At 39.9% G+C, this 15339-nt stretch overlaps 1 protein-coding gene across 1 annotated transcript in view; it reads right to left on the reverse strand.

Annotated features, from left to right (window-relative positions):
* CDKL3 (cyclin dependent kinase like 3) overlaps positions 1-15339 on the reverse strand; it is a 121777-nt gene that overhangs the window by 45958 nt on the left and 60480 nt on the right. Inside the window, exons 10-12 of the mRNA XM_056124765.1 lie at positions 14033-14195; positions 12696-12791; positions 11196-11247 (exon numbers count right to left, since the gene is read on the reverse strand). Of these exons, the coding sequence (XP_055980740.1) occupies positions 11196-11247; positions 12696-12791; positions 14033-14195 (311 nt within the window). The remainder of the gene's footprint in view (positions 1-11195; positions 11248-12695; positions 12792-14032; positions 14196-15339) is intronic.

Genomic DNA, 15339 nt, shown 5'->3' on the forward strand with positions numbered 1-15339 from the left:
CATTATGAAGCTGAAGAAATAGCAAATACAAAAATTATGAAACAGAAGTCAAGCTTGGAATAGCAAGGAGACCAGTGGGCCTAGAAGGGAATGAGCACTGGGGAGAAAAACACGGTCAAAAAGAGGGCAGAGGTAGGACTGTGCATGATTGTGCTCGTTACTATACATCTGTGGCTTTTCTCTAAGTCAAAAAACCTGGATTTTTTTTTTTGAAGAGCAGTGACATAATATGATTTAGGTTTTATTAAGGACAACCAGGCAACAAGTGATAACAAGATTAAGCAAGAGTGAAAAGGGGGTTATGGTGCCACCAGCAGGTCAATCTGTACCTGTGAGGTGAGTGCATCAGCAGCCTGATGGCACCGTCAGACTTTCAGATACCCCAAAATTGCTACTGTGCCTTTGGCCAGACCCCAAAACTTGGGGCAAAGTTTACCAAGAAAGTAAACGGCCAAAAGTTTGGTATGTGGGTGACACACTCACAAACCACTTCCGGCTCAGCTATGTAATTGGAGGCATGTCCTTTCTGGTTCCTGATCGAACTGCTTGACGGCCATGATCCCAGAGACTCAGAGACAAGTCCCGAAATCCAACGGCTTTTGGCAGAAATGTGTCCGGTCCCTGTAGTAGGTTACTGGCGCTGGGCCACTCCAGGTGGAAATAGGTTTCGTGCCTTGGCCTGTTCCCCCTGGCGGCCCAGTGGCCACCATCCTCCAGAGGCCACTGTACAGTCAGGTTTTGGCCCACAGTGAGGAGACACATGGGGCTTTACAGGATGGGGGCGGAGCCGAACCTTTCCTCCCTGTCCCAACAAGATTCCGAGTCACTGCCCAAAACAGCCTCTCTGGCTCCTGATCAAGCTGCTTAACGGCCATGATCCCAGAGACTCAGAAACAAATCTCAAAACGCAACAGCTTTTGGCAGAATTGCATCCAGACCCCACAGTAGGTTACTGTCGCTAGGCCACCCCAGGGGGGAAAGGGTGCTGTCCTCTGTCTGCTCCCCCTTGGTGGCTCGGTGGCAGCCATCCGCCAGAGGCCACTGGACAGTCAGGTTTGGGCCTGCAGTGACGAGACACGCAGGGCCTCACAGGATGGGGGTGGAGAGGCCCTTTCCTCCCCGTCCCAACGAGACCCCGAGTCGCCGTCCACTAACAGCCTCTCTGGCTCCTGATCAAGTTGCTTAACAGCCATGATCCCAGAGACTCTGAAATAAATCTCAGAACCCAGTGGCTTTTGGCAGAGATGCATCCAGACCCCATAGTAGGTTACTGTCGCCAGACCATTCCAGGGTGGAAAGGGTGCTGTCCCTCCGCCTTCTCCCCCTAGGCGGCTCAGTTGCTGCCATCCTCCAGAGGCCATTGGACAGTTACGTTTGGGCTCTCAGTAATGAGACACATGGGGCCTCACGGGATTGGGGTGGAGCTGGTCCTTTCCTCCCCGTCCCAACGAGACTCTGAGTCGCCACCCACTAATGGTCTTTCTGACTCCTGATCAAGCTGCTTAACGGCCATGATCCAACAGACTCGGGAGCAAATCTTGAAACCCAGCAGGTTATGGCAGAAATCCCTCTAGATTTGTTAAAATTTTGGTATTTCAACATCTCGCGGCCACTTCTGCTGCCATGCGACATCATATGCTATTCATAACCAGCAATAGAAAACAAATTGTCTACTATTGCCTTTTCAGCAGATCTGAGTGTTGGGGTAAAATTCCAAATAGGATGGTGGGTCTGGTGTCAAAATATTGAATGTAATCAAAGTAGAGAGAGAGAGTAATGTGGAAATCATCTGCCCCACAGGTAGGAGGAGGGTGTGGGATGGGGGTATACTGGGGTTTTTGGTGGTGGAGAATGGGCACTCGTGTTATGGGTGTTTCATTGTATGTCTGAGACTTAAACCTGAAAGCTTTGTAACTGCTCTCATGATAATCCAATAAATAAAATTATAAAAAATGGAAAAAAACAGGGGTATGGTGCCATCAGCAGGTCAATCTGTACCTGTGAGGTGAGTGCATCAGCAGCCTGATGGCACCGTCAGACTTTCAGATACCCCAAAATTGCTGCTGTGCCTTTGGCCAGACCCCAAAACTTGGGGCAAAGTTTACCAAGAAAGTAAATGGCCAAAAGTTAGGTATGTGGGAGACACACCCACAAACCACCTCCGGCTCAGCTATATAATTGGAGGCATGGCCTCTCTGGTTCCTGATCAAACTGCTTAACGGATATGATCCCAGAGACTCAGAAACAAATCTCGGAACCCAAAGACTTTTGGCAGAAATGCGTCCTGTTCCTGAAGTAGGTTACTGGCGCTGGGCCACTCCAGGTGGGAATAAGTTTTGTGCCTTGGCCTGTTCCCCCTGGCGGCCTGGTGACTGCCATCCTCCAGAGACCACTGGACAGTCAGGTTTAGGCCTGCAGTGACGAGACATGCGGGGCCTCACCAGATGGGGGTGGAACCGGCCCTTTCCTCCCCATCCCAGCGAGACCCCGAGTCACCGCCTACAAATGGCCTCTCTGGCTTCTGATCAAGCTGATTAACGGTCATGATCCCAGAGACTCAAAAAAAAAAAAAAAAAAAACAAAGCTCGAAACCCAGCGGTTTTTGGCAGAAATGCATCTGTACCGCATACAAGGTGGCCGCCACCTCAGAGCTCATTGCAAAGCCAGGTATGAGCCAGTGGTGACAGGGCAACTGCAGTCACATGGGAAGGGGGACAGTACCGGCTCGTCCTTTAAGCCTTACCAAGGTCATGAGTTGCCCCCCACAAGCGGCTCTCTGACATGGCCATGGCTCCAGAGGAAAAAGGACTTAGTCCAGAGCCCAGCAGCTTGCAGCAGAAAAGTGAATGTACCATGCGTTAAAATACGGTGCCATGCCTCCCGGGAGGGAAAGGTTGGTGCTCCCTTCTGCCTTTCCTTTCCCACCGCCCCAACCTCCGCAGCAAGGTGGCTGCCGCCTTAGAGCTTATAGAAAAGCCAGGTATGAGCCAACAGTGACGGGGCAACTGCAGTCTCATGGGAAGCGGGGCGGTACCAGCTCGTCCTTCATGCCCTTCCGGGGTCAGGAGTTGTCCCCCACAAGCGGCTCTCTGGCACACCCATAACACCAGACGCACAGAAATCAATCTCGTAATTATGCGGCTCTTTGCAGAAATCCAAAATCACGCGGCCGCGATAGCGGCCAGCTCGACATTATGATTCTCATAACTAGCTATAGAAAACAAAGTATTTCACAATGCCTTTTCAGCAATTCTGATTGTTGGGGGGGAAATTCTAAACAATAATGGTGCATCTTTTGGCAAAATGATGAATGTAATCAATGTAGAGAAGAGTTAAGTAGAAATCATCTGCCTCACAGGCATTGGTTGGGGTGGGAGGATGGGTATTTTGGGGTTCTTGGTGGCGAAAAATGAGTACTGGTGAAGGGAAAGGTGTTTGATCATTGTATGACTGAGACTTAAACCTGAAAGCTTTGTAACTTTTCCCACAGTGATTCAATAAATAAATATAAGAAAAAAAGAGAATAAAATTATGGAAAAAATGGAAAAAAAAGTAAGGTGGAGTTCACGCCCAATCCAATCAGCTAATCATCAGTGGCTGAATAAATAGCAGTACTTCTACATTAAAAAAAAAGAAAAACAAGAGTGAAAACAAAAAAATCAGTTAATAAACTACCACAAAATTCAAGTAATAAATGTGAATAGCAGCAGAGGGGGTAAAATGTGGCCAATTTCTGTAAGTACTCCTGAAAATACGTAATGTGTGAAAGAAAGCAGTCAAACATTACTTCAAGATTTTTCTCCTCCATAAAAAAAATGGGGCAATGAAATGAACAGAAACTTTCTCAAAGAAGAAATCCGAAAGGCAAAAAGGCACATGAGAAAATGCTCTACATCATTCATCATCAAGGAGATGCAGATCAAAACCACAATGAGATACCATCTCACACCTCAGAGACTGGCCCACATTCAAAAGAACAAAAGCAACCGTTGCTGGCGTGGATGTGGTGAGAAAGGGACACTCCTTCACTGTTGGTGGGAATGCCGACTGGTTCAGCCCTTTTGGAAAACAATATGGACGTTCCTCAAAAAATTAGAAATTGAGCTCCCATTTGACCCAGCGATACCACTCCTGGGAATATATCCCAGAGAGGCAAAAATGTATAGCCGAAGTGACATCTGCACTTGTTTGTTCATTGCAGCACTCTTTACATAGCCAGAATCTGGAAGAAACCTGAATGCCCAAGAACAGATGACTGGTTAAAGAAACTTTGGTACATTTACACAATGGGGTACTATATAGCTGTTAGAAAAGATGAAGTCATGAAATTTACATACAAGTGGTATTACATGGAAAGTATCATGCTAAGTGAAATGAGTCAGAAAGAGAGGTAAAAAAAGACTGCATTCATCTGGGGGACATAAAGTAACAAAATAGGAAATTAACACCCAAGAATAGCCGAGATCAGTACCAGGAGGATTACTCCATGGCTTAGAGGCCAGTCGTGCATTCTAGGGGAAAGGGCAGCTCAGATAGAGAAGGGGGCACCAAATAAAGGGTGTTTGGAGGATCCTCCCAGGATGGGAGATGCATGTTGAAAGTAGACTATGGACCGAACATGATTGCCACTCAATGCCTTTTTTGTAGACTACAACACCCAAAAGGAGAGAGAGAACAAAAGGGAATGCCCTGCCACAGAGGAAGGGTGGGATGAGGGGATGGGGGTGGGAGGGATACTGGGATCCATGGTGGTGGAAAATGGGCACTGGTGGAGGGATGGGTATTTAATCAATGTATAATCGAAATCCAAGCACAAAAATTTGTAAGTCTACAACTGTACCTCATGGTGTTTCACTAATAAAAATTAATTTAAAAAAAAGATTTTTTTCCTGAGGAAACAGACCAAGTTGCTCTTGAATAAGACGGGGAAAAGATCAGGCCATCATTCCTGACACTATTTTGTTAGTATTTGGCAGGTGGAGGGTTGGGACCACAGCCAGAAGTACTCAGGGGCTATTCCTGGCTTTGTGCTCGGTAGTGACAGCTGGCAGTGCTCTATGAACAAGAAGAGATGAGAACCATAATTTTGACATTGTTAAGTTTGAGATATTTATGTTTTAGTGAACCTTTTGAATGGGTAATGGATTGGATAGTGGGTATTGGGAATGGGGAATGAGAAATGGTAATCTGAAGCTGGAGTTTGGGGGTCAATTATAGGCTAGAGAGAAAAATTTGAGTGTGATCAGTATATAAATTATATTTAAGGCCACAATTCTATACACAGTTATCCAATCCTGATTATAATCCTAAAAGACAAAGTCTCGAACCCCAGAACCCAAAAGATAGAAACCTCTTAAGTCTAAGAGCTGGATAGGTAATATGGTGGGAAAAGCATTTGCCTTACATTCTGGGTTTGACCCCCCTGCATCCAATATAGTCCCCTGAGCACCTCCAAGAGTGATGCCTGAATACAGTGACATGAGAAAGCCCTGAGCATAGCTGGGTGTGGCCCCCCAACAAAGTAAAAACCATTAAATCTGTAATTCCTAAAATCTCAATTTTTTGGGAGGGGCCACACCTGGCCATGTAGAGCGGTTACTTCTGGGTCATGTACTCAGGAATTACTTCTCGTGGTGCTCAGGGGACCATATGGGATGCTGGGAATCGAACCTGGGTCAGCTGTGTGCAAGGCAAATGCCCTACCCACTGTATTATCGGTCCAGCTCCCATAAAATCTCTATTCTTAAATATGAAGAGCAGAATGCTGGAACAGGCTGGAGAGCTGAAGAACACTTGAGCAGCTGAAGAGCGTTTACCCTACATGGATAAGGCATGGTTCTATTCCTGACACAACAACAACAACAACAACAATACACACACACACAAACCAGAAAAAAAAAACCCCAAAAATTCTAGAGGAAAGAGATTCCATAATGCCTTTTACAAACATTTCTTGATTTCCAGTCCCCTTTTCTTTTTAATGATATAAATGTAGGCAGCGCTACAAACTTCATATGGTATATAAACTAGGGCTTACATAAATAAGATGTAACATTTTCCTAGCGTTTTCTAGACTGAACACTGCAAAGATGTCTTTTCACTTCCAAAGAAATTTACAGAATTTATTAAATCCTAATAAAAAGCTCTAACCTTGAAAACAAACCAAAAATACTTGTTTCCTTTACTTGTATCATTTCTAATACTAACTTCCAGGAGTCAGATCCTGTAGATTAAGGGTTCATTCCCAAGTGACAATAAGGAGAGGAGACAATGAGCTAAGGAGATAGCTCAAATGATTAGACAAAATGCTCTGTATATGGATGCTCTAGTTTCAATCTCTAGCACCACGTGGTTCCCAAGCAGGGCCACCCCTGAGCACTGAGCTTGGTTGTAACCCCAAATATCTCCAAGGAAGAAGAAGAAAGGAGAGGGGAGGGAAGGGGGAAGATGAGAGGAGAGGAACTCTCCAAAAGTATCAGATAACATTTAATCATAGAAATGTAGGATTAAATTAGTATAGTATTTATAGAATAAAGAATGGAAATCAGAAGAACATCTTAATAGATGCAGGAAAAGAATTTAAGAGAATACATTTGCTTATAACAAGGACTCTGCAAACAAATAGAAGGAAACATAAAAATCATCTGTATAAAACCTACAACAACATACTTAAAAAGCTATGGGGAAAAAGCTAAATGTTTTCCTCTGCAACAGAGAAAGTCATTGATGTTCTCTTTCTTTACTTCTGCTCAATAGCGTTACATGTCAATACAAGAATCATCAATACAAGAAGAAGAAAAAATAACAAAAGGCAAAAACATTGGAAAGAACTAAAAATAACTATCTGCAGACATGATTATCTATACAGGATATCCTTGTAAAGGAATATGCAGAGAAGGGATAAATTAAACAAATGAAAGAACAAATAAATGAAGAAAGGAAATAATTTTAGTAACTAAGTTTAGCAAGATTTTAGAATACAGATCAATAGGGAAAACCAAAATCATATGTTTTTTGTTGTTTGTGGCCCAGAACCAGAAAGGTTGCAGGGGTTAGGGTGGAGGAGGCTACTCCTGGATATGGAGCTTGAGGTCCGTACCAGGGAACATAAGTTGCCAGATAACAAACCTGGGCTTCCTGCATGCAAAAACATGTAACCAGCTCTTTGAATAATCTCCTGGGCCCTAAATTGTACCTCCTGATACTTTGTCAACAAACAACTAAAAGATGAGGTGAAAAAACAAAAATCACCCATAATAGCATCAAAAAACCAAAACACATAGTAATAAATTTAGCAAATGATCTGTGAGCTGGATATAAAACATTACAGAAAATAATTAAAGAAGATCTAAATAGGAGCCAGAGCAATAGTACAGTATAACTTACCTTGCCTGTCACTCACCCAGCTTCAATCCCCTGATATGATCCCCTGAGCACCTCCCAGAGTAATCCTTGAGTGTAGAGATAGGAGTAAGCCCTGGGCACTGCTCTGTGTGCGCCCCCCACCCTCCCACCAAAATTTAAATAAGTGAAGTTTATACCAAGCTCATGAATAGGAAGGTGAAAAATTATTGATAGCTATTCTCCTCAAGTTGATACTTAGAGTTAACACAATTCTAATCAAAATCCTAGCTAACATTTTAATAAACAATTAAAAATTGACAATCCTTTCATATTGATAAAGGTAAAAGGTAAAGGCCCTCCCGTTGATCGTCGATTTGCTCGAGCGGGCCCAGTAACGTCTCCATTGGAGACTTTGTTGTTACTGTGTCTGGCATATCCAATACTCTCGGTAGCTTGCCGGGCTCTCCGAGAGGGGCGGAGGAATCGAACTCGGGTCGGCCAAGTTGGCCGCTTGTAAGGCGAACGCCCTACCCGCTGTGCTATTCACTCCAGCCCCCTTTCATATTGATGTAAGGATCTATTTATGTATGTATCAGTCTATATGCATGTATGTATGTATATATGTGTATAAAACATGTGCAACAGGTAGGTTTTTATTCTGCTGAATTTACCACAGGGACAACTCTTAATTTCCCTGGAGATCATCAGCTTAAACTAACAGTAAATCTTTTATTTTTATTTTTATTATTTTTATTTATTTTATTTAAAAAATTTTTATTAGTGAAACACCATGAGGTACAGTTGTAGACTTACAAATTTTCGTGCTTGGGTTTTAGTCATAGAATGATTGAATACCCATCCCTCCACCAGTGCCCATTCTCCACCACCACCAGTCTTAGTATCCCTCCCACCCCCTTCCCCCCATCCCACCCTACCACTGTGGCAGGGCATTCCCTTTTGTTCTCTCTCTCCTTTTGGGTGCTGTGGTTTGCAAAAGAGGCATTGAATGGCAATCATGTTCAGTCTATAGTCTACTTTTAGCATGCATCTCCCATCCTGGGAGGAAAGTAAATCTTTTAGAGGGGATATTATATATAATAATCTCAGTTGCTAATTCTAAAAATCAAGATTCTTTGAGATGAAAAGATGATAATTGTGTAGTAAAGTTACCATTTTCCTTAAAACACAATTAATAAAAATAAGATCAGGTAGAGTAAAGCAAAAATTCCATTTTATTGCATTTTGAAGAAAAGCTCAATCAATAATCTTGGTTGACATTCTGGGCTGTTCATAATCTATTTTATGAACCAGAAAAAGTCTGTACCCATTAAAAAGAAACTTTTTTTTCTCTTTGGGTCACACCCGGCGAAGCTCAGGGCTGACTCCTGGCTCTGCACTCAGGAATCACTCCTGGCGGTGCTCAGGGGACCATGTAGGATACTGGGAATCAAACCCGGGTTGGCCGCGTGCAAGATAAACGCCCTACCCACTGTGCTATTGCTTCAGCCCCTAAAAGAAACTTTCAGATGAAACTAGAATACTTGAAGACTTACAGTAGTTATTTAAGAGAATCAAACAATTTTACATTTGAATACTATATAATATTCAGATATTTTATGAGTATTTACAAATGTTCTTATAGAGACCAGTAGAATATATTTTTTAATGACACAATGGTAGTGAATAGCTTTGAAAACAATAGTCAGGGGCCAGAGATAGAGAATATAGGAGTTAAGGTGCTTGTCTTGCATGCAGTCTACCTCATTAGATCTCTGGCACCACATTATCCAGAGCACTGTGAGGAAGGGCTAGCTTCCGCTCCAAGTACCACCAGGTATGGCCCTAGTCTCCCCCCAGCAAATAAATTAAAACAGATACAGTGCTACGTCATTAATAATTCACTTTGGAAACCTGAGCATTACAGAAAATAACTGATACTTGATGCTATGTGACTAGTAGACGACAGAGAATAGTACAAACATGGTGGTGTGTGTCAGCTGACAGGATGTATTATCTACTCAGTCTTATGATAAGCAAGGAAGCAGGCAGAGACAGGCTTTTATCATTTCAAGTTGTCACGTTAACAGAAGTCTTAGGTGAAAGAAGAACACTGAATGTTTAGATAACAAAACAAAACTGAATAATGTTAATATGGTTAATGGTTCTTAAAAATTCACGTTATATTCTATTGATATAAGTTTGAAAGGAAAAACTTGTTTATTTGCATTTTTTAGATTTAAAAGACATTACCAGAAAAATAAGTCTGTTCCTCTTAAAAATCTTCCCCCTCACAATGGCCATTGTCGTCCTAAAATGAGAAACCAATTCAATGAGAACCAGGGATGAGAATGTAAATACATATATTATCAAACTTTGACTATATTAATATTGACTTATATGTAACAATATAGTCTACGTCCTATATGGTAAACAAGTTGGTGAAAGAAAAAAAATAGGCACTTATAATGGCACTCTGGTGGTCGTTGTGATACTATAGTATATGTTAAAGCATAAATATCAACACTACTATAAATCATGGTGCCACAATAAAAATAATATCAATAAAATAGTTACTGTTACTGCTTGGGGGAAGAAACTCTTCAGGTTTCTGTTCTTTAATCTTTTTGTTTTTGAGCCATACCTGGCGGTGCTCAGGGCTTATTCCTAGCTTTGTGCTCAGGGATCATTCCTTGTAGGGCTGGGGGGACTATATGGGATGCCCAAGATCGAACTCAGGTTGACTGCTTTTAAGGCAAGTGCCTTACCTTCTGTACTATCTCTCCAGCCACATAAGTTGAGGGCAAAATATAAGATAAACATGCATTATTTCTTGTCGAAAAGAATAGATATTTAAATATTAAAGACCCTAAATGTTAGACATTTAAAACTTGCTTTAAATGTCAATGCTTTGCTCAGTTTTCATCCTAATTGTCACAATATATTTATTAATTTATTTTTTAATTACTTATTTCCTTTGTTTTTGGACCACAACTGTCTGTATTCAGAGCTTACTCCTGGCCCTGTGCTCAGGGATCACTCCTGGCAGGCTCAGGGGACACTATGGAATGCCGGGGATTGAACATGGATGCAAGGAAAGCTACCTATCCACTAAGGCCTATGTCACAATGTATTTAAATGTTTCAAAATTTTCAGTGGGGAATCAAATCTGTTTTGTGCTTATCAAGTATTTGTTTGCTCAGAAATGTCTGATGCTTCCAGACATTGGAGTTTCACTTTAGTACACATTTAGAAGCATTTCCTTCTATAATTAAATAGCTTTGAACCAAAGCTAATATTTACACAAGTCAAAAAAGGTTGTGGGAACAGATCATCAGATGAAATGATGATCAGTTAATCATCAGTTGATGTATCATGAACAACTTTGAAAACCACAGTGTTTATAAAAAGTATAAGAGGAAAATAAAATTTAAAAAAATAATAATTAAAAAATCATCAATTAATGTAAGTTTCAGTTTTATTAAAATGACAGCTGGGCAATTTTATAAGATTAAAATTGAAATAAAATTGAGACTATATGTACATTTAACTATACAGGTTTTACAATACCTGTAGAATTCTCTCATAGGCTTTTATTTTTATTTATCTATTTTAAAATAGATTTTATTTGGAGGGTTTTAGGAAGGGGAAGGAGGGAGAAAAGGTGAGAGAGAGAGAGAGAGAGAGAGAGAGAGAGAGAGAGAAAGCAACGTGCTCGAGAGAATGAGAAAATGTGGACTTCTCCAAAGGCAGAGAGACACTCTCCATCAGCTTGTGTATGTAATGTTAATTAAAAAGTGGCTTAAAAAAGTCCACACAGTGATTCTCTGACTTTTTAGCTTCTAGATTTCTACCCAATATTTGGCAGCTTCTTATTCATTTCATTTTGTGCATTTCCTGTGTTCTAAAAAGTAAATAAAAATAGGACTTTAGATGAGGAAATGATGAGTCCTTGGCTAAGGAAATAAGTCACAGAGAAGCATTTGTATTTTGTAATTTGAGGTTTATTTCGTAAGATACAGTGAGATCATTTAGCAAAGTATTCCTCATTCTCTTCATCAAACAGATCTCAAGGTGGCTATTGTATAAACTCTCCTCTTTTCACTCATTCAATAATAGTAATTTAGGATGGGGCTGGAGAGATATAGTACAGTAGATAGAGTGCTTGCCTTATACGTGGCTGACCCAGATTCTATCCTCAGCATCTCACGTGGTTCCCAAAACCCAGCAAGAGTAAGCCCTGAGAACTGCCTAGTGTAGCCCAAAACAAAAACAAAAGAACAAAAAAGGAACTTTGGAATTCTTTCTACATCAGAGAATCTTTTCAAAGCATATATGTACTATTTAAGATGCCCAGAGGTTTAATATACAGCTGGAAGTGCGTGCATCTGAGTTAGATCATTAATAAAAGTCAACAGAAGAGCCAGGAATAGAACAAATGAGCTGCTGTTTCCCATCTATATTTCTGAAAATATGGGACTGGGGACTGGAGAGATAATACAGAGATTAGAGCTCTAGCATTGCTTGTATCTTACTCTGGTTAAATCCCTGGTACTATATAATCTCTAATAGTCTGATGACTAAACCTGAATGACCGAGAGATGGAATAGATTTAGTTAAAATGCCTTTGTTAGTAGTTTCAAGGCAAAGTTTTTCTATTTTTCTATTTCTTCACATTTTCTTAAGTGTTTGCTAATTTTATTGTGTATTGAAATGCAATAAACTTTATGTAAAAATAAGAAACAGATAATAAAGTTGATGAACTCACAAGGGTGCAGAATAGAAAGGCACTTTTGTGGTTTCATTTAGTGGGTGTTTACCCTTCAAAAGAAAATTTTGAAGAGAGTTTTCATTTGGATATGGAAGGTTTCAAGATTTCCAAATAAATTTAAGACTCACTCTGGTGAGCACAGATAGGACATTTTAATAAGATTATTTAGAAGCTAACTGAGAGCAAATCTTTGTGACATTGGAAATGGGGAATAAATGAGAGAAAATGGAAAGGAAGAGGCTAAAGACAAATACTAATGTCCTTATAGCCAGAATAACTATACCATTTATATAATTATTTTTTCTTGCTGACACTGGTTTAGCAATCAATAAGAATTTTTTTCTAGGTACTGGTATTATAACTACTCAACTTTCAAATGAGGTGCTGGTATTCACTATTGCCAAACACCAGCTTAAAAAAAAAACTTTCAATAGTGGGTTATTCAGGAAAAATACAGACGTTTCTGGAGTTCAAGGATTACAAAATTTTTAACTTTTATATAAATTTATAGTAGTAATAAATTTACATACCAAGTGTTCTAAACAGTAATCCTTAGTAAAAAGTATGAACAAAAAAGTTTTACCTTGTTTTTCTTTATTTTGATCCACATTACGTAAAGTTGGCATTTTATATAAATCTGTTTTCTTTGATTCTCTCTTCAGCACTTTCATCTGTTTAACTTTGGCAGAAATATATACAATGATAATTTGTTGTTCCTATCTTCAAATTTTACTTTCCAAGGATTTCAACGAGAAATTCTGACATCCACTAAAGTCAGTTTTTCCATTTATTATAAACTGATAAAATTAAACTAATAAAATATGTAAATAAATTATCTGTGTTTATAATTTTTAAGGGCTGGAGCGATAGCATAGCGGGTAGGGCACTTGCCTTGCCCGAGTTTGATTCCTTCATCCCTCTCGGAGAGCCCAGCAAGCTACAGAGAGTATCTCCCCACATTGCAAAGCCTGGCAAGCTACCTGGGACATATTCGATATGCCAAACACAGTAACAATTGTCACAGTGGAGACGTTACTGGACCCGCTTGAACAAATCGATGAACAACGGGGAGGACAGTGACAGTGATAATTTTTAAAGAGTATACCTCTACCAGGTATTAAAAAAATAAAGACATCCATTTTCTAAGTTCTGAGTAGATCTGTAAATTGTTATGTGGATCAGATAATTCCTCTTGAGGTGTACCACTCTATATTGTTATTATATTAACTTTTCACAAGGTGTCACTGTTCTTCAAAAAATAAAACATTTATTCAGTGTAAAAAAAAAAAGCTTCACTTTACAAACTCAACATGTTAACAATCTTTAGTAAAGACTTGTGTGGCTGGGGTAGGGTGTTTGCCTTGCATGCAGCAGAGCTAGGTTCAATCCCCAGCACTCGCACAGTTCCCCAAGCCCACCAGAAGTGATCCCTGAGTGCAGAGCCAGGAGTAAGCCCTGAGCGCTGCTGAGTGTGGCCCAAAAGAAAGTGAAACAAAATTTAAATAAAGTTTTGAGTTACTGATGTAGATATATAATTTCTGCTCATATATCATATGGGTAAATGATCATGGAGAAATACAGATAACTGATTTATTCCGGGTCATATGCTGAATCAAAATTAACTTTCTCAAATTCTACTTGACAGTTTAAACAATACTGATCTAATTAGAAAATTCACCCTTTGAAGTTTTCTTAACCGTAATTTGAAATTATCTCCTTTAAGTCTCATCCTACATTAAACTGTTAGGAAGAGAGGTGATTCTCCACAGCTAAAATTGCTTTTCATAGAAATTTGCTATCCTATACTTAAATCACATTATAAAACATAAGTTATTTGGCAAAAAAAAAAAAAGAAAGAAAGAAAAGAGCTTGTAAAAGACAACACCTGGAGATCTGTAAAGTCATGCAACAAACATATACCTTCCACTCCTTTAGTCTCCTTTGACTGGATTACAAAAGGAAGTTCTGGGAAGTGGAATTCGTTTCTATCAGACTTGAAGAAATTTGGCTTTCTGTTGTTCACACTTGCCATTTGGTCACTTTGACCTGTTCGCTCATTAAATACACCCTTTTCCACTTGACTCTAAACAAATAATGAGATCATTTCAAGAAAGATGTGTAACTATTGAATAACAAGCCTAAGAGAGCACTACAATGGCTATCTTTGCAAGTTATTTTAACAATTAAGAATACAGTAGAATATCATCAAATACATAGATAAAATTCCACTAAAAGTTTTGGAATCTTATTTTATCACATTGACTGTTCTTAGTATAGTCCTGATTATGAGAATCAAAACATTAACTTTTAATTTTTGGGGGGGAAGTTTCACAACTTGCAATGCTCAGGGCTCTGCATTCAGGAATTATTCCTGATGGGGCTCAGGGAACCATATGGGATGCTGGCAATAGAACCCAGGATGGCCATGTGCAAAATGAAAACCAAGCACCTTATCTGTTGTACTATCTCTCCAGACCCCAACTTTTAATTTTGTATCCTGTTTGTTGTACTGACTTTGATGAACTATTTTAGCTCAAGTTAAGAAAAATTAACTTTTCTGGAGGGGCCACATCCAGTGATGCTCAGGGATTACTCTTGGCTCTTTTTTCAGGAATTACTCCTCACAGTGCTTAGGGGAACTATAAGGAATCTCGGGGATCAAACCTGGGTTGGCTGCATGCAAGGAAAACACCCTACCTCCTGTACTATCTATCTTGCCTTTAACTTCTCTTTTTATAAAATGATGGGCTCGGGGCTGGAAGGATAGTACAGCAGGTAGGGCATTTGCCTTGAATGTGTCCAACCCGGGCTCGATCCCCAGCATACCATATGGCCCCCCCAGCACTGCCAGGAGTAATTCCTGAGTGCAGAACCAGGAGTAACCCCTGAGCATAGCTGTGTGTGACCTAAAAAGAAAAAAAAGAAAAGAAAGACAAACCAAAACAAAATGATGGGCTCTGGACAATATGAAATCACCCCCAGAATTACTTGTGAACTCAACATTCTGAAAATTCTTTTGTGTTACATATTTTGCTGACTTGACTACAGGTATCTACAAAAAACTTTGTGGTTAATAACTACTCTTCCATAATGTAATGATAGTATCTGACTATCATGTGGATTTACTCAATTGTACTTTATTAGTTATTTATCCTTAGGTGGATTTGTGATATTTTCAGTTTTTTATTATTAACCTGTACTTAATTTTTAATAAGTTGCTTTCTTAT

This window comes from Sorex fumeus, unplaced genomic scaffold (genome assembly GCF_029834395.1).
Source record: "Sorex fumeus unplaced genomic scaffold, SorFum_2.1 ptg000051l, whole genome shotgun sequence".
NCBI lineage: Eukaryota > Metazoa > Chordata > Mammalia > Eulipotyphla > Soricidae > Sorex > Sorex fumeus.